The 23,101-nt window shown below is 46.0% G+C and overlaps 1 protein-coding gene across 21 annotated transcripts in view; it reads right to left on the bottom strand.

The window, feature by feature from the left end:
• The window catches only part of LOC108046868 (basement membrane-specific heparan sulfate proteoglycan core protein), an 85,811-nt gene that overhangs the window by 2,140 nt on the left and 60,570 nt on the right, over positions 1-23,101 (bottom strand). For 16 of the 21 annotated variants that reach the window (XM_017126792.1, XM_017126796.1, XM_017126804.1 and 13 more), the window contains 27 exons: positions 21,839-22,066; positions 21,506-21,733; positions 21,239-21,316; positions 20,323-20,456; positions 20,166-20,259; positions 19,422-19,808; positions 16,987-19,217; positions 15,835-16,918; positions 15,007-15,192; positions 13,491-13,633; positions 13,233-13,413; positions 12,266-12,869; positions 11,882-12,144; positions 11,280-11,460; positions 10,785-11,191; positions 9,878-10,334; positions 9,564-9,813; positions 8,898-9,069; positions 6,796-6,867; positions 5,899-6,225; positions 4,295-4,518; positions 3,492-3,764; positions 2,699-3,157; positions 2,028-2,494; positions 1,261-1,964; positions 784-1,200; positions 468-615 (listed from right to left, as the gene is read on the bottom strand). In XM_017126792.1, the coding sequence (XP_016982281.1) occupies positions 468-615; positions 784-1,200; positions 1,261-1,964; positions 2,028-2,494; positions 2,699-3,157; positions 3,492-3,764; positions 4,295-4,518; positions 5,899-6,225; positions 6,796-6,867; positions 8,898-9,069; positions 9,564-9,813; positions 9,878-10,334; positions 10,785-11,191; positions 11,280-11,460; positions 11,882-12,144; positions 12,266-12,869; positions 13,233-13,413; positions 13,491-13,633; positions 15,007-15,192; positions 15,835-16,918; positions 16,987-19,217; positions 19,422-19,808; positions 20,166-20,259; positions 20,323-20,456; positions 21,239-21,316; positions 21,506-21,733; positions 21,839-22,066 (10,399 nt within the window). Of the gene's footprint in view, positions 1-467; positions 616-783; positions 1,201-1,260; positions 1,965-2,027; positions 2,495-2,698; positions 3,158-3,491; positions 3,765-4,294; positions 4,519-5,898; positions 6,226-6,795; positions 6,868-8,897; positions 9,070-9,563; positions 9,814-9,877; positions 10,335-10,784; positions 11,192-11,279; positions 11,461-11,881; positions 12,145-12,265; positions 12,870-13,232; positions 13,414-13,490; positions 13,634-15,006; positions 15,193-15,834; positions 16,919-16,986; positions 19,218-19,421; positions 19,809-20,165; positions 20,260-20,322; positions 20,457-21,238; positions 21,317-21,505; positions 21,734-21,838; positions 22,067-22,552; positions 22,679-23,101 lie in introns of all 21 variants that reach the window. The other 5 variants (XM_017126793.1, XM_017126795.1, XM_017126798.1 and 2 more) reach the window with 5 other exon arrangements.

The raw sequence follows: 23,101 nt of genomic DNA, 5'->3' as shown, positions 1-23,101 counted from the left end.
AAGATTCCTTTCACGTTTAAGTAAGGGGTACGGTACAGTTGCCTTTAGCTAACTGTTGGCCTTTAACGACTAGTCCATCTGTTTGATATCATTCCCATTAAGACCCCGATGAATCGAGCTTAGCTGGGGGCGGGCCACAGACACAAGGATATCACCGATGGGCGGCAACCCAAGAGGACGATCGATAGCCCCAGCGATAACGACAGAGCCACTCGATGGGCCTTGTTGGAGTTATGTTCATTGATCTTGGGACGCGGATAGAAAATATGCACCGGCGGTGGTTGATCCAGCGCGTCGAAGAAACTCAAGTCCCTGCCATCTACTTGGTTATCCATATCTAGATCATCACCGATCTGCTGGTGAACGAGGCTAGAAGGATTCCACAGACTGATTGCAAAAGGGCGGAGGATCGGTTAGACACAAAAGCTGGGGAACTGTTCTCAAGCAAGATGATGGGGATTACTTACGCGGGACAGACGTTGACATTCACTCCATTGACGGCAACTGAACTAAGGTTAATTTGGCCAACTTTTTCGCCTTCGATGACCACGATGCAGCCGTTGAAGTTGTGCTTGTAGCGATTGCCCGTGAACTGGGCGATATCTGGAGCGCCACCTGGAAATGGAAATAAAAAATTGATTCGATTAGAAATTCGTTGAGGAAAGAGGTTTGTAGAGTGGTACGACTATTAAAGAAAGTACTATATGATGAAGAACTTGAGGTTATTCTATAAGTCAGCCAACACTGCCAGCCACTGTCAGCCAACTTTGTAAGGACACTCACCGACGAACACATTGCCCGGCAGCCTCATCGCCTTCTTGCTGGTGGGTCGGGTCTCACCCGAGTGCAGCATGCGGTCCACTTCCAGAATGGCGGTGTTGTCATCCCGCTTGGTGATCACAATGCGTCGCTCTCCATTGTCCACGCGCTGGTCGCTATTCCGGATGACCGCCTCCTCGCCATCGAGTCGCATGGAGTACTCCACGTAGCCATCAACGACGGCGGCGGCGATGAAGTCCTGTCCGGTGTACTCCTCCCCGGCCTCTTGGCCCCACCAAAAGAGCAGGCCGTTCGAATGGCTGGTGGAGAAGACAATGACTATGGAGGTGTATGTCTGCTCCAGGGCCGGATTGAAGTAGCTGCGATTGAGCTCCACGTAGCCATCGCCGTGGAACGAGGCGTTGAAGCCCAGCTGGATGTCTAAAGAAAATCGAGATGGGAAGTGAGCTTTGTTTTTCCCTTCCCTTGGGTTCAACTTACGCTCCTGGCAGTGTTTGCCGCTGAAGCCCAGAGGACAGGAGCAGACGGCCATGCCCTCCTGCTCAGTGCAGCTTCCTCCGTTCTCGCAGGGATCGCTGGAACAGGCAGCCATCACGTATGGCTGCAGTTCGTCCTCGTGGACATCTGGGGATGGGGGCGGAACTGGTGGTTCATTGTCGCCATCCTCGTCGCCGCCACTTATCTCATTTGTCTCCCCACAGTTCTGGATATTCGCCGCATCATTGATGTCCGCCAAAAGTTGAACGGCCTTCTGTGAGTTGTAGAGCCTGGAGATGCAGCCGTCGAAGCCCTTGGTGATGTTCACATCCCGATTGATCTTGACCGTCGACCGATCGTAACCGCCCACAAAGAGCGGCGTCTTGAGGGACAGAATCCGATCTGATCCCGGGGCCTTGGCCTTGCGCTCTGGTCCATCGCCCACCCGCAGGATACCTTCGCCCAGGCGACGCCTAATCTCGATTCTTGTCCAGCGGTTCAGGGGCAGTGGCTCCGCGGAGCGCACCACCACGGGATCCAAACGGGCAGCCGTATTGATCATGAGCTCCACGTGGCCGCCCCGGAGTACCAGGGCCAAATAGTCGCCGCTGGGCAAACTGGACTCCGCCGTATACAGGATCAGGGAGTCCTCCAAACTCGACGGACGCACGGAGAGCGTTATGTTGACCTTGGTCAGCTTGGGAGTTCTGGGGGATGGCAAATTGAGAAGCAATTAGTGTGTTCAGGAAACAGAATGTCTTTCAACTCACCCGTAGGCCGCAAAGCTGTTGTGCTTGAAATTGAGGCTGTGCTCGCTCAAATGCTCAATATACTGGCATCGATCTCCGGTTCGGTTCAGCGGGCAAAGGCACTCCATGTCGTTCTCCGTATTCTCGCAGCGTCCGGCGCCGCACACTCCGGCGGTGCACTGGGTGCCCTGGACGGCACAATTCCTGCCCGTCCATCCCGGCTGGCAAATGCAGGTGTAGGCCTGCTCCGTCTGGCTCTCCAGGCAGACTCCCCCATTGCGGCAAGGTCCCTGGGCGCAGGGCCGGCAATCGGAAATGCCCTCCTTGAATTTGGCCTCTCGGATCAGTTCCACGGTGCGACCTTGCAAGGTCAGGCGGCTGATGCAGCCCACGAAGCCCAACTGCTGACCAACCGCCTCGTCCGGCAGCAGCTCCCAGTTTGGCACTCCGCCGATGTACAGATCCTCAATCAGGTCCAGTTGGGGCAACTGTTTGTCAGGGTGGAGAAGAGTATCATTATTAGTGGTATTTATGTATTGTCCTTATAGTTCTAGAAGGTATTATCTTAATGCTGTGCATCATGTCTAATAGTTTTTTATAATATGTGCAGGAAATCTAAGCTATTAGCTTGTAAATAGTTTAGTGAGAGTGCACTAATTCGATAGGAATCCCTTGAGGTTATGGGTTCGTACCTGCTGGAGGGTGGGGAAGGCCACCGGATGCTGTTCGTCCACCTGGATGTATCCATCCCTCCTGGAGCGGCTCACTCGGACCGTGTGCCACTCGTTGAGGGTCAGTGGCTCCTCCGCTCGCACCAACAATGGCTTACCGCCAAAGTCGAAGCGGAACTCCGCATAGCGATCCTTGAGCGATAATGCGATGTAGTCACCGCTTCCGCGGGTTTGTCCGTTGAAGAGGAGCAGTCCGTCGCCAATTTCCGGCCGGAAGGTCAGCTCAAAGTTGAACTTGAACGAGGAGTTCGGCAGCGTGGGGAAACTCATGTAGCTGCGTGGTTCCTGGCGGAACTGGGGAATCGCCCCCGTCACAACCAAAATGTTGGGGAAGTCCGCCGTCTCGCCGTCATTGTATACGGCCGTGCAAATGTACGTTCCGGCGTCGTTGGCCTGCACGCTGTCCAGTGAAAGCTTCTCCTGGAATTACAAAAGGTTTGCATTTTTGAGATTATCATCATCGGATCATAAATAGTTCACTTTTCAAGGGTTAACTCTTTACATTTACATTTTTCAGCAAAAATGTTGAAAGTTTAATAGAACAATTGACTAGTTTATTTTTTGCTGTGATTATAGATTCTTAAGGCAATTACAATATATTTGAAATATATAAATATTTTTTAATGTTTGAAAGTTAATTTTTTGCGATCTAACATTATTTTTAAATCTTCATAGTGCGAAAAATAATTGTATTCGAAATATTTGTTGCTATACTGAACGTTTTTAGGCTTAGTGTTACGTTTCTGCGACTTACACTGAGCGAACTGCTTCCCGCTTGGAGTTGTCCGTATTGACGGGACCACCGGTAGGTCGGCTGCCTAGTTTCATCGGCTCCACACTGCAACTCGGCTTTCCCGCCCACCTTGGAGTAGACTATCTTGGAGCTCTTCAACTCATGGGGCTGATCATCGACCTCGAGTTCGTAGCTGGTGGTGTACAGCTCTCCTTCGTCCGTCTTGCACTTGCACAAATAGTTGCCGGCATCGGTTGGGACCACATCATTGATCACCAGGCGGTTGCCCACTTGCTGCAGGGATTCAATAAACGATTTGAAGACATTAAATATTATTGGTTATATAGAGAAGAGTTATCCGATCACGGCTAGATTTCACCAGACAGATCTTAGATCTGAGAGGGTAAGAATCTTTAAATCAATCGTTGAGGTGTGTTAGAAATATTGAAGAATGGAACTGTTAAAGTTCTGCATTCCTATGGAAATGGATTCTTATTGAAACAAAAGCTTATATAGTTTACATGAAAGAATAATTATTAAGATAAACTAACTAACCAAGAAATCGAAATTTTACCTAATGGAATGTAAGCTATTGGGTTTTATCTTAAAGCTCTGACCAAAGATCATTGATCGTAGATATGGGATTACATTGGATGGTATCGTGAAACCGTAATTACGCAAATGAAGAATAATTATTAGGACTAGCAAGAAATAGATGCTAAGTCGAAACTGTACCTAACGGAATGTGGGCAGTTGAGTTTTATATTAAAGCTCTGACCAAAGATCATATATCGTAGATGGATGGTTAGTGGAACCGTACTCACCCGGACATTCTCGCTCAGTGGCGCTCCATCGGCCCGCTCCCAGATGACATCCGTGTAGGTGTCGTCGGAGGAGTAGCACTCGACTTCGGTGGCCTCGCCCACGCGAAGGTTCGCTGACTGCTGGTCCAGTTTCAGGCTGTAGTCGTGGCTCCTTTCTGGTAATTGCGGGGGCGCGGTGGCCACCGGCGGCAGGTAGGCGGGTCTGTAGGGGGGCGGGCTCGCCGCTGATACCGCCAAACCGACGACAGGATACCAGGTACACACACACATTGACAGGGGCGACAGGTCGACAAGGACGTTCACAATTCAGCGACAATTCACAAGTGCATGGGTGCATGTGTGTATATGGTTGTGTGTGTGTGTGTAGATATGTGAGTGTGTGTGTGTAGGTATGTGAGTGTGTGTGTTTGTGTGTGTGTGTAGTGTAGTGAATCACGGAAATGGGAATAAGATAGTAAAAAATACACAGAAAGAGAAAACAGTTAGCAAAATTACAGGTCAAAATTGGAGTTTCAAACAGAAAGAACGCGATACTTATCGAACGATAAGTTGTAATAAGTTATCGGTGAAATTAGCTCTGTATCGATTATTTTATACTTCAGTTTTCTTAGACCAATTTTAGGTCGATGGGCTTATCGTTCGATTCATAACGCAATCGGTTTTGTTTTAGTTGTTTCGATTTGGAATTTGGTTTCCTAGTTAGACAATACATACATATACGATATACATATATAGAAACAGAGAGCGACAGAAAGGGGACTATGTGGATTGGTGAGGTGGACTACTTTTTATGGAGCTACGTTTTACTCAATACTGCTACGAATCGAATCACACAGAATACGAATACATGTGGGGTTACGAATGGGGTCTTTAGGGTTTATTCTGGTTTTCGTTTTATCTCACGAGTCGAATTCTACAGATCTAATTGGGACTTGTGTTACCACTAAAATCACTTCGGTTTTTTTTTTGGGTATATAGATACATTTATAGATACATTATACAAAATTTTGATTACTTAATTATCGTGTGACAAAAAGTGTGTGCGCATATGTGGATGTGTGAGTCCGAGTGTTTTGTATTATTTACACAAATTTCATAAATCTAAATATGGTTATTTTATTAGTAACATTTTTGTCTGCCGCATGCAAATTACATCTGAGGTTAGATCCTGTTAAAAGGCCAACCCGCTGTAAAAATATCGATCGCTTGGTTATCGTTTATCATTATTTGTTATATTTAAGCTAATTTTCAACCCCTCAGGTGCGAGTGCGCCGTTTCTCCTTCATTACATATCGATTGACTTTGAAGTTTGGTGCTGTTGCTGGTTATCGCTGGTCGGTTATTGATAATCGGTTTTCTTCATTTGAGTGCCAATTTCAATCGTACAATTTGGTGCACCCACGAGCATTGCGGAATTAGACAGCGAAAGGAGTAAAGAGAAAGTGTACAGATCGGAAAGGATAGAAATGGAACTGGGAAATCGGATGAGGAAGGGGATTACGGGATATAAATAGGTACAGTTGCGTATTAGATAGCGATACCAGGGCAGAGAGTTGAAGAAAGCTGTTGCAGTGAGGGGAAAGAGATAAGTTTTGGGGACCAACCGAAGCTGCGCTTCCTCGGGTTCCAATCCTTGATGCTTTTCACCAGGCTGCCTTGCCTCTTAATCCTTTTCCAGCGCTTAAAGCTCCCGGATCCCGAGCTGGATCCCGGTTTTCCGCTTCCCTTCCCGGCGATGCAGTTAAACTCGTCCGAGTGATCCGTACAGTCGTAGATGCCATCACACACCATGTTGGCCCTGACACAAGTGTGCGGATGGGAAACGCACTTGAAGTCGCTGGGCTGGCAGGTGTACGAAATAGTTGGTGTCCGGATCGTGGTGGGTCCGGAATTAAGAGGCTTCGTGGGCGAGATTTTGCTGCTTTTGAAGTCTACGACGTTTTTTGGTTTTCGCAATTTTTTGTTTCGGTATTTTCGTTATATATTTTTGTTTGTGAAAAGGCACAAAGTAAAAATTAGCAAAAATTTACAGCCTCCGCAGCACTGAAGCCCTTTGTTAGTGGTACTCCCTGAACCCTATGTTTACAACTTAAAACCCGGGGGACTTAACTATCGTAATGCTATTTGATTACTGGGGATTCACGCATGCTGGAAGGGTTACGATGGTGCTCAAGTGACTAGGTCCATCCTGTGACTAGGTGCATTAGTGGGCGTGGCGGGGTGGTGGGAGTTTCATTAAAGCAACTTGTTACAGGTTTTTTTTTGGAATTATTTTTGTTTCTTTTTTTATATAAAACTTCTATTGCTCTAGGGTTAGGCAGTACATAATACAGATTTAAAGATCATTAGATTAATAATACAAAACAAATGCCAAATAAACGAAAAAAAAAAAAATGTCAAACAAAATAAAAGAATGTAAATAAAATACAAATCATATAGGTATCATATAATGGAGGATCGCTGCGATTATATTTGGTTAGGCGGCGGTGGCTGTAACACACCTGCACAAATATACAGAACCATGCAGGGCGTGTCTTTCAGGGTAACGCCGCCCTTGAACGGATTGTAAGTTCCTGGGTAGTTGAAGTTGCGTCGTTCGATTGATTGATTGATTGATTGATTGCAGTTGCAGTTGCATGCCATACCATTAAATTTGTTTGTGTTTTGTGTGTGTGTTTTTTCGACATAGGTTCAGCAAAAGCGCACACAGTGTACCATATCATTTATAGCATATAGCATATAGCATATACCAATTAAACAGTTTAAGTCAAGTCAAATCAAAGGGTAAATTAAAAATATTTCAACAAGCGCACATGTAAGAAAGTGGAAGAGAGAGAGAGAGATAAGCGTGAGAGAGAAAGAAATAAATATGAAATTAATCAATTAATCCAGTTGCATTCAAACAGTAGGTGGAACTGCAAAACCTATGGCTTTAACGGATTCTTTAAACTGATTCTTCTCTATCTGACTATTTGACTGATTTTATCTGATTCAAGACCAAAGTTAAGTTTATTATTTACAGTTTCATTTGTGCTGGTTTTCTTTGCGTATTTGTTTTCAGTGTGCCTTGGGTGCAAATTCAGTGATGATGTAGAAAGTCGAGAGTCGAGAATAAAAAAGGTTAAGTTTGTGCAGTGCTTATGTCGTAGATAATTAACTTGTCATTGATTTTCACATATTAGTTCACAAAAACACAAACAAACATTGGACAATAATAACCAATAACCATTTGAAAAAATAACATTCAAATTAACAAACACTTAATTGTACTGGAATAAGCCAACACCAAGGGGCAGTAGCGATATGGGGAGAGGAGCCGAAACCAGAGTAGAATTTTAATGTTAATAAAAACGCAACAAAAGTGGTCCAGAATCGGTTAACCGAAGCTCTTAATACCCTTGCAGATCCATAAGTTTTACTGCCGATTCGGTTCATCGAAATTTTGTAAAAACATTTAATGAAGATTTAATTATTGTGGGTTTTTTTAAAATCGATTTAAGAGGTAAATCTTGTTATTTCAGGAAATACTTTTTTTAAACTGGCCTCTGCAAGGGCTTGGAAAATAAATAAAAAGAATATGTTACAATTTGCTTCACACATTTCGCTGTGCAAGTTTTAATGTTAATATTATGTTTTTCTTCTCACTTTTAGTGGTGTTTACTTAAATGTATCGTATTAGAAATGTTTTTGGCAGCCATTTTGGTAAGCTTAAGATTTATCAAGTTGAAAGAATGTTCGTATATAGGTATAAAAGTGTGCGTGTGGTTTATAATTTGGGTTTTTCGTTTTCAGAGCTTAGATTGCTAGATTTTCAATTGGTAAACATAAAATGAAAAGAGGAATTTGGATTCGGACTTTGTTTGCATGCAATAGACTTGTATTATATATTACTACATGATTGGCAGTTTAATTTGTTTCTTGTTTGTGACTCCATCACCAAAGTATTTGCAATGATTAAGATGTCTCCTTTTGATCATTTGTTATATACAGAGTGTGTTCGTTGGACCCTGGAACCGTTCACTATGGTGCTAGACATATTTACACACATGTTTTTGTTTTTGTTGCCTGTTTGTTGTAGATGTTTGGCGGCTGACAATTTCTGATTTTGTATGTACAGGGTGTTTTCTCTGTTTTCGAATTCGTGCTTTTGCCTTTTTGTTGACTTTTTAGGTTTAGGTTAACAGATACGATTACATTGATGTGTTTATATATAGGCGTATTCATATTTATATATTTATATTAAGTGGGGAATTAGTAAAATCAGCGAAAGGTCAAACCTGCTTAAACAAAGCCTAATTCTTGAAAATTCTTCCTTTTCTTATCGATTTTTTGGGATCTCTTACTTATTTCGTTTTACTTGCGGGATGGCCTAGCAAAGATTTTGTTCAAATTTCTTGTTTTTTTTTTTTTTTTTTGGACAAGCCCTTTTGGAAGTGGAGCTTTCGTTTTGGTGGGGTTCTTTTTTTTTTTGGGGGGGAGATGGGAGATAGGTTGCTTGTCGCACAGGACATCTTCTGACTGCGGACCGCCGGATCCGACTCCAACTCTGAGCCGGGGTCGGAGTCCTGGGGCCCCGGAAACCTAACGCGCTGCGATTACTCACTTAGGACTTGCAAGTCGATGGCGATGGAGGTCAGTTGCTGCCCCCTGGCATCGTACGTGGTGCAGATGTAGCGGCCCTCGTCCTCGGGTCGCAAGTTGGTCAGCGTCAGCACCTGGCTATCCGCACGGGCGTTGTACGGCAGACTGCTGCCATTCGCACGGTACCAATTGAACTGCAACGAATGATACCCATGTGGTTCATTAATTTCTTGGCATAAAGTATCTTATTTGAATATTATTCATTTACGTTTCCAAAACGTAATCCGTTTCTAGCGGTTTTACTAGCTCGCTCCAAGAGCAAAAGCCAAAATCGTTCTGTTTCGAGATAATTGCAAATGACTCTAACGATAAGTGTAACTATCATATTCTCTGTATTATTAAACGATTTAGTTAGTTTTAATAAGACCGCTTGAATTGTACATTGTACATTGACTAGATCAAATAAATTCTTTAAGAAGTTTGAAATTGTTGTTTGACTTACTTTAAGAACTAATATCTTCTCAATGGCAGATGACCATTTCCAACTAACCCATTTATATTTTAAGTAATATGATCTAAATGGCATAAAAACAATTTGGATGGCATAGTGCTTCTCCGTTCTATGCACATCTGTTTGTTGGTATATTCAAAGGTAACACTTAAGGTTCTCCGTTGGGAGGAGGCTCACCCGGAAATTGCCGCGAGTCTCCACACCGTACTGGTTGCCCACACTGCACCTGAGCTGGGTGCCATCGCCCTCGCGACGCTGCTCCACCTGGGGCTGCGGGGCAGCTTGGTAGCCCACGGGTCTCTTCACCATCACCTTCGCGATCTCCGATCTGCTGCCATATCGGTTGGAGGCGGTGCAGCGGTATTCCCCGGCAGCCGCCTCAGTGATGGACTCGAACCGCAGCACATTGGAATCGAAGCGAACGTTACTGGAGGTAGGAAAGGTCATAGAAGAGTAAGTTTGAAAATCATTTCCCTTTTTCACATTCGCACCTGGGCAGTGGTCGATTGTTGTCGGTGCTCCAATGCACATCCTCCGGACGCACATTGTCCACCAGGCAGTACACGTCCAAGTTCTGTCCCACCTCCATGGTCAGCGGTATTTTGGGATGGAAGGTGATCCTGGGCAGGGGCAGCAGGACCAGTTCCCTCACCACAGAGGCCTTCACACTGCCGTCGCGGTCGGTTCCCTTGCAGCGGTACTGGCCCAGATTCCTCTGCTGCACATTCGTAATCACCAGGCTATTCTGATCGGTGTAGGCATTCGGTGGCAGTGGTGTGCCATCCACGCGTTCCCATTCCGGTTCCAAGTAGGCGAGGATGTCGCACCTCAGGGTCACATCGCTGCCAAGATCGGTTGCCAGTTGTGCATAGTTGCCCGGTGAGGGGGAGTAGGGCACTTCCGGCCGATTGTTGGGCACTCGGGGATTGCTATCCACGTCGGATGTGTCTGGGAAAGTCAATGAAGTGTAGCATTAACATCCGGTCTTCATCACCCAGAAACAAAAGGTCAAAAACTTGGTCCTGCATTTATGCTATTTGCAGTACACTGAGCTTTCCTTTAAGTTTCTGCTATGTCATTCTATGCAATGTATGGAACCACTTTGAATTTGAACGTTTGAAAAATTAAGATTGAAGAACAAGAACTTTTATTTACTCCATTTTGAGTGGAGTAGATTTTTTTTTTATTAACGTGAGGTTTAGTATTTAAAACTGTCCTTTGTGGGCAATCAATAAATGTAGTGGTGGGATACTTGGTTTATGGCTATTAGAGGGTGGTGTCTGGGACACTGTCCAGCTATATTGAAATTCAGTATTTTTTCTTTTTTTTTCGATTATTGTGTTACCTAAAGGCCAAAGGGTTTCAAAACCTAACCGAAGCCTGGCGGAATGGACTCACCTCCTCCGATGTCGCCCCGTTTGGGCTTAATTTCCACATTAATGTAGGCTTCATCGTTGCCCGCCGCATTGGATCCTTTGCAGGTGTAGAGGCCGGCATCCTCCTGTGTGACAGAGTAGATATCGAGGTTGGCCGTGTTCGAGGGTGAATGTTCTGAGAAGGTTTTGGCGCCGCTATTCTGCGTGTTGCCATGTGTCCAGTACACGGACGGAGTGGGCACTCCGCTGCCCACGCAGCTCAGCGACAGCTCGTCGCCCTCGGTGAGAGTCAAGGTGTTCTGGCTGGGGCTTATCTGCACCATAGTCTGCTCGTGGACGACTATGGAGGCCACCCCGCTGACCTCGCCCACAATGTTCGTCGCCCGACACTCGTAGTCACCGGCATCAGCGACCTGAATGTCCTCGATCCTGCGAGAATATGCAATACAAATGATATTAATGGGGGATTTTTTTTTTTTTTTTTTGGCGTGGAATTCCACGGTTAAGGGGTACTTACACCAAATGGCGGGAGAGCTGGTGGAACGTGTGACGCGGCGTTAGCGGTTGGCCATCGACTCGGACCCACTGGACGCTCGGCTCGGGGATTCCCTGAACGGCGCAGTAGAGGGAAGCCTCGTTGCCAACGGGAACTGTTTGCGGGGTCGAAGGCTCAATATTTAAGCTCGGCCGCACCCGGGCTGCAAACAAGTAAACGACAGTGGTGGCACCAATTAGTATTAGGATCAGACTGTGCGGACCTGTCTTATTACCAACTCCACTCTTGTGCACTTGCATGGCAAAGTTGTACGTTATAATTTAGATCAAATCGAGTCGGGAGTTAAATAATAATATTAGAGGTAAGGGGGCAAGATAATCAGTGTTTGTGAGGGAAGAGAGATAACAAGACGAAATAGAGCAAAGGTATTGTTAGCTGCAGTCTATTTTCTTGGGGGGTTGGCAAAAATTCAAGAGTTATTGCGGTTAAAGACAATTAAGCATTTTACAAACTTCGAGCTACATAAGTTCGACGTTAGCCATCTTTAACCGCATCTGATATCAGCCAAAGTAGCTGCCTTTGTGATAAAAAAATATTGAATGCGTGGATCCCTGATAACTTACGTTCAATGTCGATCATTGTGCTGGACTGGTCGGATCCATTGGCGTTTTCGGCGATGCAGGAGTAGGCACCTCGATTCTCGGGTCGGGCTCCATAGATGGTCAGCACATTGCCGCTGACGTGGACATTGGTTTGCATCTGCTGCAACACCTTAACCCATTTGATCGAAGGATAGGGCGATCCACGGGCCTCGCAGGTGATGCTATAGTCCTGGCCCTGGTTGATGTTGATAACCTCCGGCAAGGGCACGATTTGTGGCCTGGCGCTGCAGAGTGAAAAGAATGTCATGGTATATGAAACTCTGAAGCCATAGATCTATTGCACTATCCTATTTCCCTTTCGAATGTCTTTGAAGACTTCCCCCCTTAAGGAGACTTTCAACTCACCCATCAAGGATCTGTGGTCCCTCGCGCGGTTCGATGTTTACACGAGCCTGCTCGGTGAAGTTGCGGCGGGTGCGATAATCAGAGGCCGCACAGGTGTAAGTGCCCGACTCGCGGACACTGGCATCGCGGACTTCCAGGACATTGCCATCGATCAGGACATTGGCCGAAGACGATAGGGTAACACGGTTGTGGGACCACACGTAGAGCAGAGAGGCAGCACTGGTGAACTGGCAGGATAGTCGGAAAGAATCGCCCTCGTAGATATTAACGCCCTCCGGCTGGATATACAAGCGATCCTGCGGCGGCTGCGGCTGCGGAGCGTTGCTCTGGACATAGACGGTGACGTACTTCTCCTCGCTATTCAATTCATTATACGCCTGGCAGCGATAGCGACCCTCGTCCGATTTCCTTGGCGAATCGAAGATCATGCGGTTGTTGTAGATCCGTGTAGTCTGGGGATCCGCCTGGCCATCCACTCGAGTCCATTTGACTGTGGGCAGCGGGTTCCCTGTCACCTTGCAAATGATCTCATTGGGCTGGTATTCCTCGAAGGTAACGCGGCTAACCAAGTCTACAATCCTAGCTGGCGAACGCTGGATCTCCTCTAAAAGGGTGAATTGTGGGTTAAAGATAAAAAACAGAACGTCAGCATAGGCTTTGAATAAATCGAGTACGTGCCGCAGAAATTTCAAGAGGCTTAAAATAACTTGTTAAACAAAAAAAGAAAACCAAAAAAAAAAGGGGGTCCGAAGAAAATTGTATTACATACATAGATATTCCTCTAATAACCCTGAATATTTAATATTTATAGCGTAAAAAAGCTTTTTTTAATGTAGTTTTTAAAATGTATAATACCGTAGCGTGTCAGCATTTCCTGGGCATATCCTTTGATAAATGCCGCAATTTGTATGAGATTATGAGTACGGTTAGGAATGGGTTCATGAAGGGACAGATAACCAATACTCACGAGTTATGGTAATGGAGACAGAGTCCTTGAAGATGCGATTGTCTGCGGTGCTAACGGCCTGGCAGATGTACACTCCAGAATCGCTGATATCCAGGTTGTACAGATTCAGACTACCGCCTTGGATATCATATTGCTTGGGCATGTTACTGTCCTCCTTGTACCAGTTCACAATGACTGGGGCCTGGGCGATCGAAATAAAAGAATGTTAATAATCACAGCTATAGCTATAGTATATATACCAGATCACTGTAAACTCACATTTGTAAAGCTAATCCAACCGCTGCAGGTAAGGGTCAGCGATCCGCCCACGGGCACAATAGTGATCTCCGGCTTTTCAATCGCCACATTGATCACGGGATCAGGGACATTGGTATCCGGTGCTTGCGTTGGTTCGTTAGTTTCTAGGGTAGCGAGGAAAATCGATTAGACAAATGCTTTAGCACATCCGGAAGTTCCCACAATTAGAGTTCCTTACAGTGTGAGTAAACTCCTCTTTACACGACTGCCCAGCTCATTTGAGCTTTTGGTATTTTTTCGATTTTATATATGGGATATGTGAACAAAGACAGAGCCTTGAAAATACCAAAAACTTAAATGAAAAACTCAGGTCGTGAGAAGAGATCTTAGGAGTGTGTTAGTGACAGGTGGTTGCGGTTTAATGACTCCTATTTGGGAGCACAAAGTCAGGAGATCGTAGTAGGTGTTTAGTTTTGGTTTTCTGAGTCTCCATCCCGATTCGGGGATCACTCCGATTGACCTACGGTTTCGAGGGTTAGGCGACAGATTGAATAACAAACATGGAGATAGTGCGTTTCAAAACCTTCAAAGTTAATAAGTTAAATTCATATTACTTTAAAGGGTTCCGTTTTGAGTATTGTAATAATCACAAACAAGTAGGATATCAATAATGATGATGTTAATGGGGTAGAATGGGGTAGAAAACCATTTAAGAAGTTCAAAGTCTGACAATTTAATCACGGAGTTACTTAATAACGTAGAAAAAGTAATCAATCTAAAATCAGTAAGTATGGTCAGTTTTTTTTTATGATTGTAAAAGACGAAATTACTTGTTAGTCAAGATACAATTGATCTCTCCCACTTTGCGAAGAGAAGTTATGAAGCGCACTATGGAGTTCAGATGTCAGTTTCTAACCCTGGATTAGTGGCTATGATTTTCTATGGTAATTTATGGTCTACTTGAGCGTGTTTCGGGGCCAATAATGGTTGGCTTTGCGACCGCTAACGTTTTAGACTGGCAGCTAGCATACAAATAATATGTTCTACACACAAAGACAGAGGAACAAAATAGTTATCGATGGGGTGTACGAAGAGGATTCGGAGGATCAGGTGTAATAGTTCGGCATCTGTACACAGATAACAAAATCTACTTTTGGGTAAGACAAGTACTAAGACACATAGACTAGCTAAGTGGTTTTTAAATCACCGGAAGATCAGACACAGAGTCAGAGTCAGGGAAAGAGATAATACAGGAGCTAACCCAATTACAAGATTCTGGAAAACTTCACACTTGGTCTACTTGGGCTTTAGGTCACAGATATAAGAGTTAGGATCGCTCTACACACACACACACAGTTCTTTACACATATCTAAGCTAGGAAGATACTATATAGGGGGTGTAGAGTCGAGTTTTAAGTGCACTGTTGTAGGAGATAGAGGCACGAGTATTAGGAAAGCAACAGTTGTGGTGTTCTGTAGACGGCAGAGTGCTTTTCAGAGTGGTTCAGTTCGGTGGATCGAAGTGTCTGGAGCGAACCTCGCGATGGACAGCCGTAGCGCAGCATTGTCATATTTCCTATGATTCTGTTGCCCTTAGATATCTGCAGGGTGTCATTTATCGTAATTGTCTCGTTCGGTGCGATTTCGAACTGAAAGCCGCTGCAACAGAATCCCCTGCTTAAATCACATATCTGGGGCGGTTCTTCGATAATGGGCGATGTGTCTAGAATGTGGATGGATGGGATGTTTGTTGGTTTTGGTGATTGCAATTTTTAGTTTTGGTTTTTTGTTTTTTATATTGTCGTTATCAAAATTTGTATTGATTTCAGAGTTGGTGACGGAGGAGGAACGACGAAAACAAAGTCCGAGAGAAAGGAGAAAGTAAATAAAACAGGTAAGAACTTAATAATCGGTTTAACCGATCGTGTGATACCCGTTACTCAGATTAAACAGTTGGCCAAGGGATCTCTTCCACTGTTTTAGCTTAAAAGAAGTTATTAAAAACCCTTTTGTATACCCTCCTCAATATAACAGTGGCTGGCATACCAAAGGGTTCTGCTGTAGTTCTTGAAGGTTTACAGATTTGATTCTTAAAACGGACGACCAGGCGTTTCTTTGGCCAATTCTGAGTGGGTATTTAAGGCTCATATAGGCTATGGGACGGGATAGATTTCCTTCTGCCACTACATCTAAACTTGAACTTGGACTTGAGAGATCGCTTAGAGTACAAGCACATTATCTGGGCGGTACTCCATGTAGTTTGGTATGCAGAAGTTGGGCTAGAAGGCAAGTGATTGAGAGTAGGGAGAGCGGTCGAAGGACGAATTGCGTATGGGAGTTCCTATACTTGAATTCCTCCACTCACCAATTTCGCGACAGCGATCGCCCTTCCAGCGTGGCTTGCACCGGCACTCGACGTAACCGCTGCTGTCCAAGTTGCAGGACTCGGTGTTGGCGGCCTCGCAAGGACACAGGCTGCAGGATCCGGCGGAACTGCGATAGAAGAGTGGTGAGCAACTCTCACAGGAAGTGCCCGAATATCCGGTTGGGCATTGACACTCCTCGAGATCGATGGCATGCGTGGCTCCCGGCGTCCTTGTGGTCACCGCACTCTCCAGAATCACATTGCCGATCGAGGTCCTCTGCGTGGGCACACTGGGCGTGGCTCGCACCAGTATGTGCTGTAGATCCGTTAGCACGGTCATGAAATCGGACCGGGTTGCCTGTCGTGACGACCCACGATCTAGGCGCTGCCATTGCTCGTCCTCGTGCAGTCGCACACTGTACTCCTCCTGATCCACTCGTTCGTTGTTACTGTACCAGACCAGCTTGACTCCATTGCCAATCAGCACCACATCCTTGTCCTGTGTGTATTTGCCATACGATTCCACCACCAGGTTGTACTGCAGTAGACCGCCGTAGGACATAAGCTGGTTGCCCAGCACGCTTCCCCTCAGACTCCAGTATTTGGGCAGGAAGACGGTGTGCGTGTAAGTGTACATGTTGGTGGATATGTCGATCTGCAGGTTGTCCGTGTCCACAATATTGCCCTCATCATCTGTAATCAAGGGTGGGCTGGAAATGAAGTCCACGGGAATCAGCTGGCGGTACAGAGCCGCCGAACGGCACTGGTTGGACACTCCGGAGCAGTAGCACTCCTTGCAGCCCTCCGGATTCTTGTCGGAAAGCCCGTATGTTCCGGGGCGGCACTGATCGCATCGGTCTCCAACCACATTCGTCTTGCACTGGCAGTAACCGGGGCAAGTGTACGTGCCCTCAGGGTCGCAATAGTTGCAGTCCACTGTTTGATTGTCCGGTCTGTATGGCGGATTCGGTATGGGATTGCTGTCATCGGGTTGGCAGTCGTACGGAGTTCCAGTGGTGGCATCTCCCACATAGCCGGGGGCGCATACTTCACAGTTGGGTCCTTCGGTGTTGTGAGCGCAGCTCTGCAAATCAAGAGGGAAAGTGGAGTGAGTGGGGTTAAGGAACTTGGTCCTTCGAGCCGAATACTTACTTCGCACTCGCCGGTGTCGGCGTTGCAATATTTCGAATGTCCATTGCACTCGCAAGGCTGGCAAAGTCCCAGATAGTTTCCGCCCTCCGGATCGCGGCCGTAACCAGGAGCACACTTCTCGCAGGAAGTACCCAAGTAGCCCACGGGACAGCGACATTGTTCGACCTCGACGGCACGTGAAGTGCCAATATTATTGGCCGTGGCAGTATCCAAAGTCACCTGACGCAGCGAGGCCTCCTTGGTGCTAGTGGTGTACGTGGCCTTGATGTAGATGGCCGTAATGTTGCTGAGGGCCATCAGGACGTGCTCACGGTTGGCAGACACCTCGTCAATGCGCTGCCAGGAACTCTCCTTGATCTCCACGGCATAGGTGTTGTCCACACTGGGGCTAACCTGCGATTTCCTGTAGTGGAGGAACACCAGATCCTCGCCACTCTTTAGCACCACATCTGGGGCACTGTTGCGGGACATTATGCCACTGGGCAGGGGACTGTAGCTCAGAGTGTAGCTCAACTTGCCTCCGTACGAAGTCAGCTTGTTGCCCAGGAACTTTGCTGGCAGACTCCAGTAGAGTGTATCACCAGCATGATCCGCCGACCCTACGAAGCTCAACGCATTGGGTGATACGGACACGGGTATGGACTCTGGGGTGGGTCGGCTGTAGTCTGCAATCAGAGCAAAGCCCTGATTGATGCGCGAACGTCCAAAGGTGCTGGTGACCTGGTCGCGATACAACGTACTACTCTCGCAATCCTGTGCCACTCCGCTGCAGAAGCACTCGATGCAACCGCTGTAGGTGTACGAATTGAGGTGGAAACTGGTCGGTACACAGTAGTCACACTGTTCGCCAATAACCTTATCCTTGCACTGGCACGTTCCATTGCTATGGATTTTGTAGGTGCCATCCACGTTGCACGTATTATCGGGTATCGGGCGACAAACTCCGCCCGGGAGCATCGGATTACCCTGGTAGCCGGATGCACAGTATTCGCACCTCCTGCCCGTATAGCCCTCGTTACATTGGCAAACCACATCGCCATCGGGATTCTGCTGGCAGCCACTGGCAAAGCTATTTCGGCCGGTTAGGGGGCAAGGACACTCCTTGCAGGGCACACCACGTCGAGGATCTCCGTAGGTTCCGGCCGGACACGGTGCCGGGATGAAGGGCTCGCAGTGACCCAGCCAAGGTCCTCCCGGCTGTCTGACATGCCCAGGGGCACAGGACTCACACGAATCACCCACATAGCCAGGTGGACACGTGCACTTCTCCACAAGGGAGGCACTACCCAATCCTTGGTCCAAAGTGCCAGCCGAATCCAAGGCAATATTTATGAGTTCCACTTGACGAGCGGTGGTATCCAGGTAGCCCAGTCGGATCAGAATGTTATCCACATTGGCCAGTATCATCATGATCTCCTCACGCGAGGCCCTGCGGCCATCGGGCTTCATCCATTTACCCGGCACTATGGGAATTCTCACCCTGTTGTTCTGACCAGGCTGAGTGCGCACACTATGGGTCAAAGTGAAACGGTTGCCGGTGATAATCACGTCTGGGCCGTTGACGGGTCTTCCATTGCCCATGTAGCTAACCTCGTAGGTCAGATTTCCACCGTACGACTTCAGCTGGTTGCCCATATAATCCGCGGGTAAAGCCAAGTACGGCGTCTCCCGACCACTGTAGTGAACATTCGAGGCCCTGAATTGAATGCCATGGTGAAGGGTGATCAGATCCTGACCTGGAGCTGCCTCATTGATCACAATCTGGCGATAGGGACTCAGTTCCACACTAACAACGCGGTGCGAAAGGATCGGCGGCTGGATGGCGTAGGTAAACAAATTGGCACTTCTGCAGGAAGTTGACACTCCAAAGCAGAAGCACTTGACGCAATCGTCCGATTTGCGAGCCAGCATATTGAAGAAACCAGCCTCGCACACGTCCGTACGCCGTTGTGACACGGTGACAATGGTGTCCGGGGTTACGAAGACGGTGCCGCGCGAATTAATTATCTCGCACGAGTAAGCTCCACTGTCTTGTATCGTCATATTCGGACAGAGGAGAGTTCCGGTTCCACCGTAGCTCTTCTTAACGCACTTGTCGGGCACATGGCCCCAGTTCAAACGCCACACGATCGTCGGGGTCGGGGTTCCGTCGGCCACGCAGGTCAGATCGAGCGTCTCATACTCCAGCAGGGCCACCGATGGGGGTGGCCGGCGGATCGGCACGGGTACTCCTGCGAAAAAGGTGTCCCAAGGTAATTAGTTCTTATCAAATAGAAGAGCAGCAGATCCATGGCGGAAAAGAAAACCACTAGAGTTTCAATGTCCGCCATGAAGGACCAATAGGTAAATTGTGTCCCTAAATAAGTTTTTTGACCCATTATAACTGACTTGATCTTTGATTGAACTTAAAACGACTTTATCCTACAGATACTCACTGCAGCCAACTTCATCGGAACCGTCCGTACAATCGGGCAACTCGTCGCACTGGAAGCTCTTGGGAATGCAATGTCCACTGCGGCACTGGAATTCACTAGAACGGCAGGGAGAGGCACTTGGTTCCGGATCGCAGGACATCTCATCGGAATTATCCTCGCAGTCGTTCTGTCCATCACAGCGCCAGGTGCGATCCACGCACTTGGAATTGTTGCACATGAACTGGTTGGGCTGGCACTTGCGGCCCAAACTGCAGCTTTGCTCATCGGAGCCATCGGAGCAGTCTGGAACTCCATTGCAGATGTTCGTCTTGTCAATACACTCACCATTCATGCACGTCGACTGGTATTCCAAACAGGCTGCGCTCGGACGGGATGCCAAGTCGTTAACTGGACAGAGGAGAGTAAAGGGGCGGAAAAATAATTATAATGGAGGTCTGGAAAGTTTGAAGGGTTAACCAGCTTACCAAAAATAAAGCCATGCGGCAAAGTGGGGAGACAAACATTATTAAACAGTTCTAGCCAAGTTTAGGCAGGGGACTATAGCCCCAAAGCAACTTTAAATGTAACCCTACCTAGTCCAAAGAACTCAAGATCAATGTGTGGCACAGTTCCATATCTTATGCGATTTGAGCGCAGCTCCTCATACTTGTGTTCGCCCCAGGCTGCTTGTACGGATTACACAGAGAACCTTTCCCCTTAGAATACCTATGCTTATAACCCACCTAAATCTAGACTCATACTCACAGCGCTCGACATTGAGGCTCACGGTGACCTGCTGGCCGGGAATATAGTTGGCAAAGCCCACAGCCTCGCAGACATATGTGCCAGCATCCTCAATCTGTCCGATAAATTGGTATTAGCTGATTAAAACTTGGCCTAGTTCGGTTGGGAATAGACATACCCGAATGTTGGGGATCTCCAGGCGGCCATTGACATCGGTGAATCCGGGGGGCAGAAGTCGTCCGCCGGGGCGGGACCACTTGACCTTGGCACGGGCGGGACCTTCATCACGGCAACGGAAGATGACCTCGCGACCTGTGAGGGGAGCACAAACACCAGTTAATATGGGACCAAACGCAATCGGTAAACGGCTGACGAGCTAAATAAGATTTTCATACAAGTGGGATTGACATATACAATATTCATGTTGAAATTCATTAGAGTACATTAGTGGCAGGTTGAAATACGATTGATAAAAATATTAGGTAATAATTTGTAAAAATTTAATAGTTGGCAACAGCAACAGGTTTGAAAATAAATCGACAAAATTTGAGAGTAGCTTTTCGAATATCTTATTTAGAATCATGGCTTTACAATTAAATATATCAACAAAATATTTATACAGAAATCCACACTCATATGATACTCAAATACAAATAATACAATTATAATCAAGGCTATAAAGGGTTCTCTAGGGATTTGGTGATTCAAAAATTTCGACTTAATGTACAACTCCATTTCTGGCCAGATTTTGTTCGTGCAGTTTCTTGGTGCTGGTGGTGCTGGGTTCCAAGTGCTGGTCGCAATATTGTCTACACGTATGCATAAAGTGATTGTAGTTAGGCCAACTTACCCTCCCTAATATATCCTGCGGTTTTTATATTTTATTTTGGTTTATATGATTGGGTTGGGTTAAGCATTAACGAGAACAAAGAACGGCAATTAGGGTTGTCCAAAAATATTTTACAATATCATCATAACGAGATTTAAGATTAAGCGATTGCTCCCAGAACATTTAACAAACACAAGATTGATCTCTTTTTTTGTAATACTTTTTGATATATGTACGAGATATTTTTGATATATGGGATACTTACTCTCCTTGATGGTCTGGCTGTCGGGATAGGTCTTGAGGTTCAATTGGGGAGATCCGCGTCCAGTGTTGGTGTCGTGAGCTGTTTTGGAAGAATTAAGGGAAGTGTAAGTCTGGCGAAAAGTAATGGTCTTCTATGGAGCATGGTTGGTGAAACAAGGAATAGAGAGGTGCAGCCTAAACCCTCAATCGCAGTTAGTAGTGGCATAATTCAGGGGAAATCAGACAGTTATTTATTATCTTTGGTTCTGTGGGTGGGTCGCCCACTTACGATCAATCTCATTGCTGATATGACCGCAATCCGCCTCATCGCTATCATCATATGGACAATCGATTCGTCCATTGCATCGCAGGCCCAGTGAAATACATTGCCCATTGTCGCATTTGAATGAGGTTGCCGGGCAGACGACTCTCAGTGGAGTCGTGGCAGTGGTGGTGGTGGAGGTGCTGGTGGTGCTACTTCCTGTGGTTCCTTGGCCGACCTCAACTTGATGATGACCTTATGTGTGTATGTATAAGCGAGTGAATGACGCAGTGTTCGAGCGATGGCGATGGGGGTCTCGAAGTCTGACTGATTTTGGGGTCACCTAATGTCCATACTTACGACAATTCTGTTCATCGGAGCTATCCTGGCAATCGGTTCGTCCATTGCAACGCACTGCGGCGCTCACACACTGGCCACTATTGCATCTGAACTGGCTGGGCAGACACTCGTCGGCTCCTCCGCAGTTGAGTTCATCGGAATTGTCGCTACATTGGGGATAGCCATCGCAGGCGGCCGATCCGGTGACGCAGTCACCATTGTTGCAACGGAATTGATTGGGGGCACAGCCTGTGAGTTAAGGCAAGAATACAGGTCAAATACGGTTTTTCAGGATATCAGACTAAAATTCGCTACTGCTGAAAGAGTAAGGTCAATTTCGGATTGAATGTTATTAATAAAAAAAAGTAAAAAAAAAACGGTGCTTACAATACTCAATGCATGCAGGCAAACTTAAAGCAAACTTAAAATTTTAAATTACCACCGCTAAAAATAATAATAATGTAAGATTTATTTTAATAGTACATAAATTCAACATTAAATTTATTACAAATTAATTTATCAAAAAACTTTATTGCTGGCTGTAAAATGAAGAGAATGAACTGCATAAATTGTTTGATTTATGGTTTTGAATGAATTCTTCTAATAATAATAGTTTCTAAAAATAATTGAAGTAGTATAACCTTGACAAAAATATTAAAAGGTTTTGATAGGACTAGGGCAACTACAGCTATCAAAAACCCAAAATGAAACCAATTCGAATTCTGTTTTATTAACCAATGCAATTCTGCTCATCGGAAAAGTCACGGCAGTCGTAGAAGCCATCACAATGCTGCGTTGAATTTATGCAAAACTGGCGATCGAAGCAGAGAAACTCATTATCCTTGCACAGGATGGCAGTACCTGTATACGAAACTCGTGGTATGGTGGTATGCAGTGGTTTGATTTGGTTTGATTTGGTTTGGTTTTGGTGGTGCAACCCAATTCAAGTGATAGAAAACACGCGCAAAATCAAAAATCACACGACCAAAAGCAGAGTGGAGAAAGCGTGAGAGAAAGAGAAACGGAGTGAGAGATAGAGAATATAGATAATTAGATTAGCAAATGATAAAACACATACGCTATATCAGATGCAGTACGATGTTGGAATGCACAAACTGGACCCTTGTGGAATAATTTCAATAATTTATATAATTTCAATTTGAAAAGGGATGTATTATTTCAAATATTTTATCGGAATTACATAATGCCGACTAAAGTTATATTTTCATTTTGAAAAGTATTAGGGAAATTAAAAACACGATATTCAAAAGTTGTATTCGACAC

Source organism: Drosophila rhopaloa, unplaced genomic scaffold, assembly GCF_018152115.1.
Source record: "Drosophila rhopaloa isolate 14029-0021.01 unplaced genomic scaffold, ASM1815211v1 contig_3, whole genome shotgun sequence".
NCBI lineage: Eukaryota > Metazoa > Arthropoda > Insecta > Diptera > Drosophilidae > Drosophila > Drosophila rhopaloa.
The sequence above is the reverse complement of the archived record's forward strand: the minus strand, read 5'-3'. Positions and strand labels throughout refer to the sequence as shown.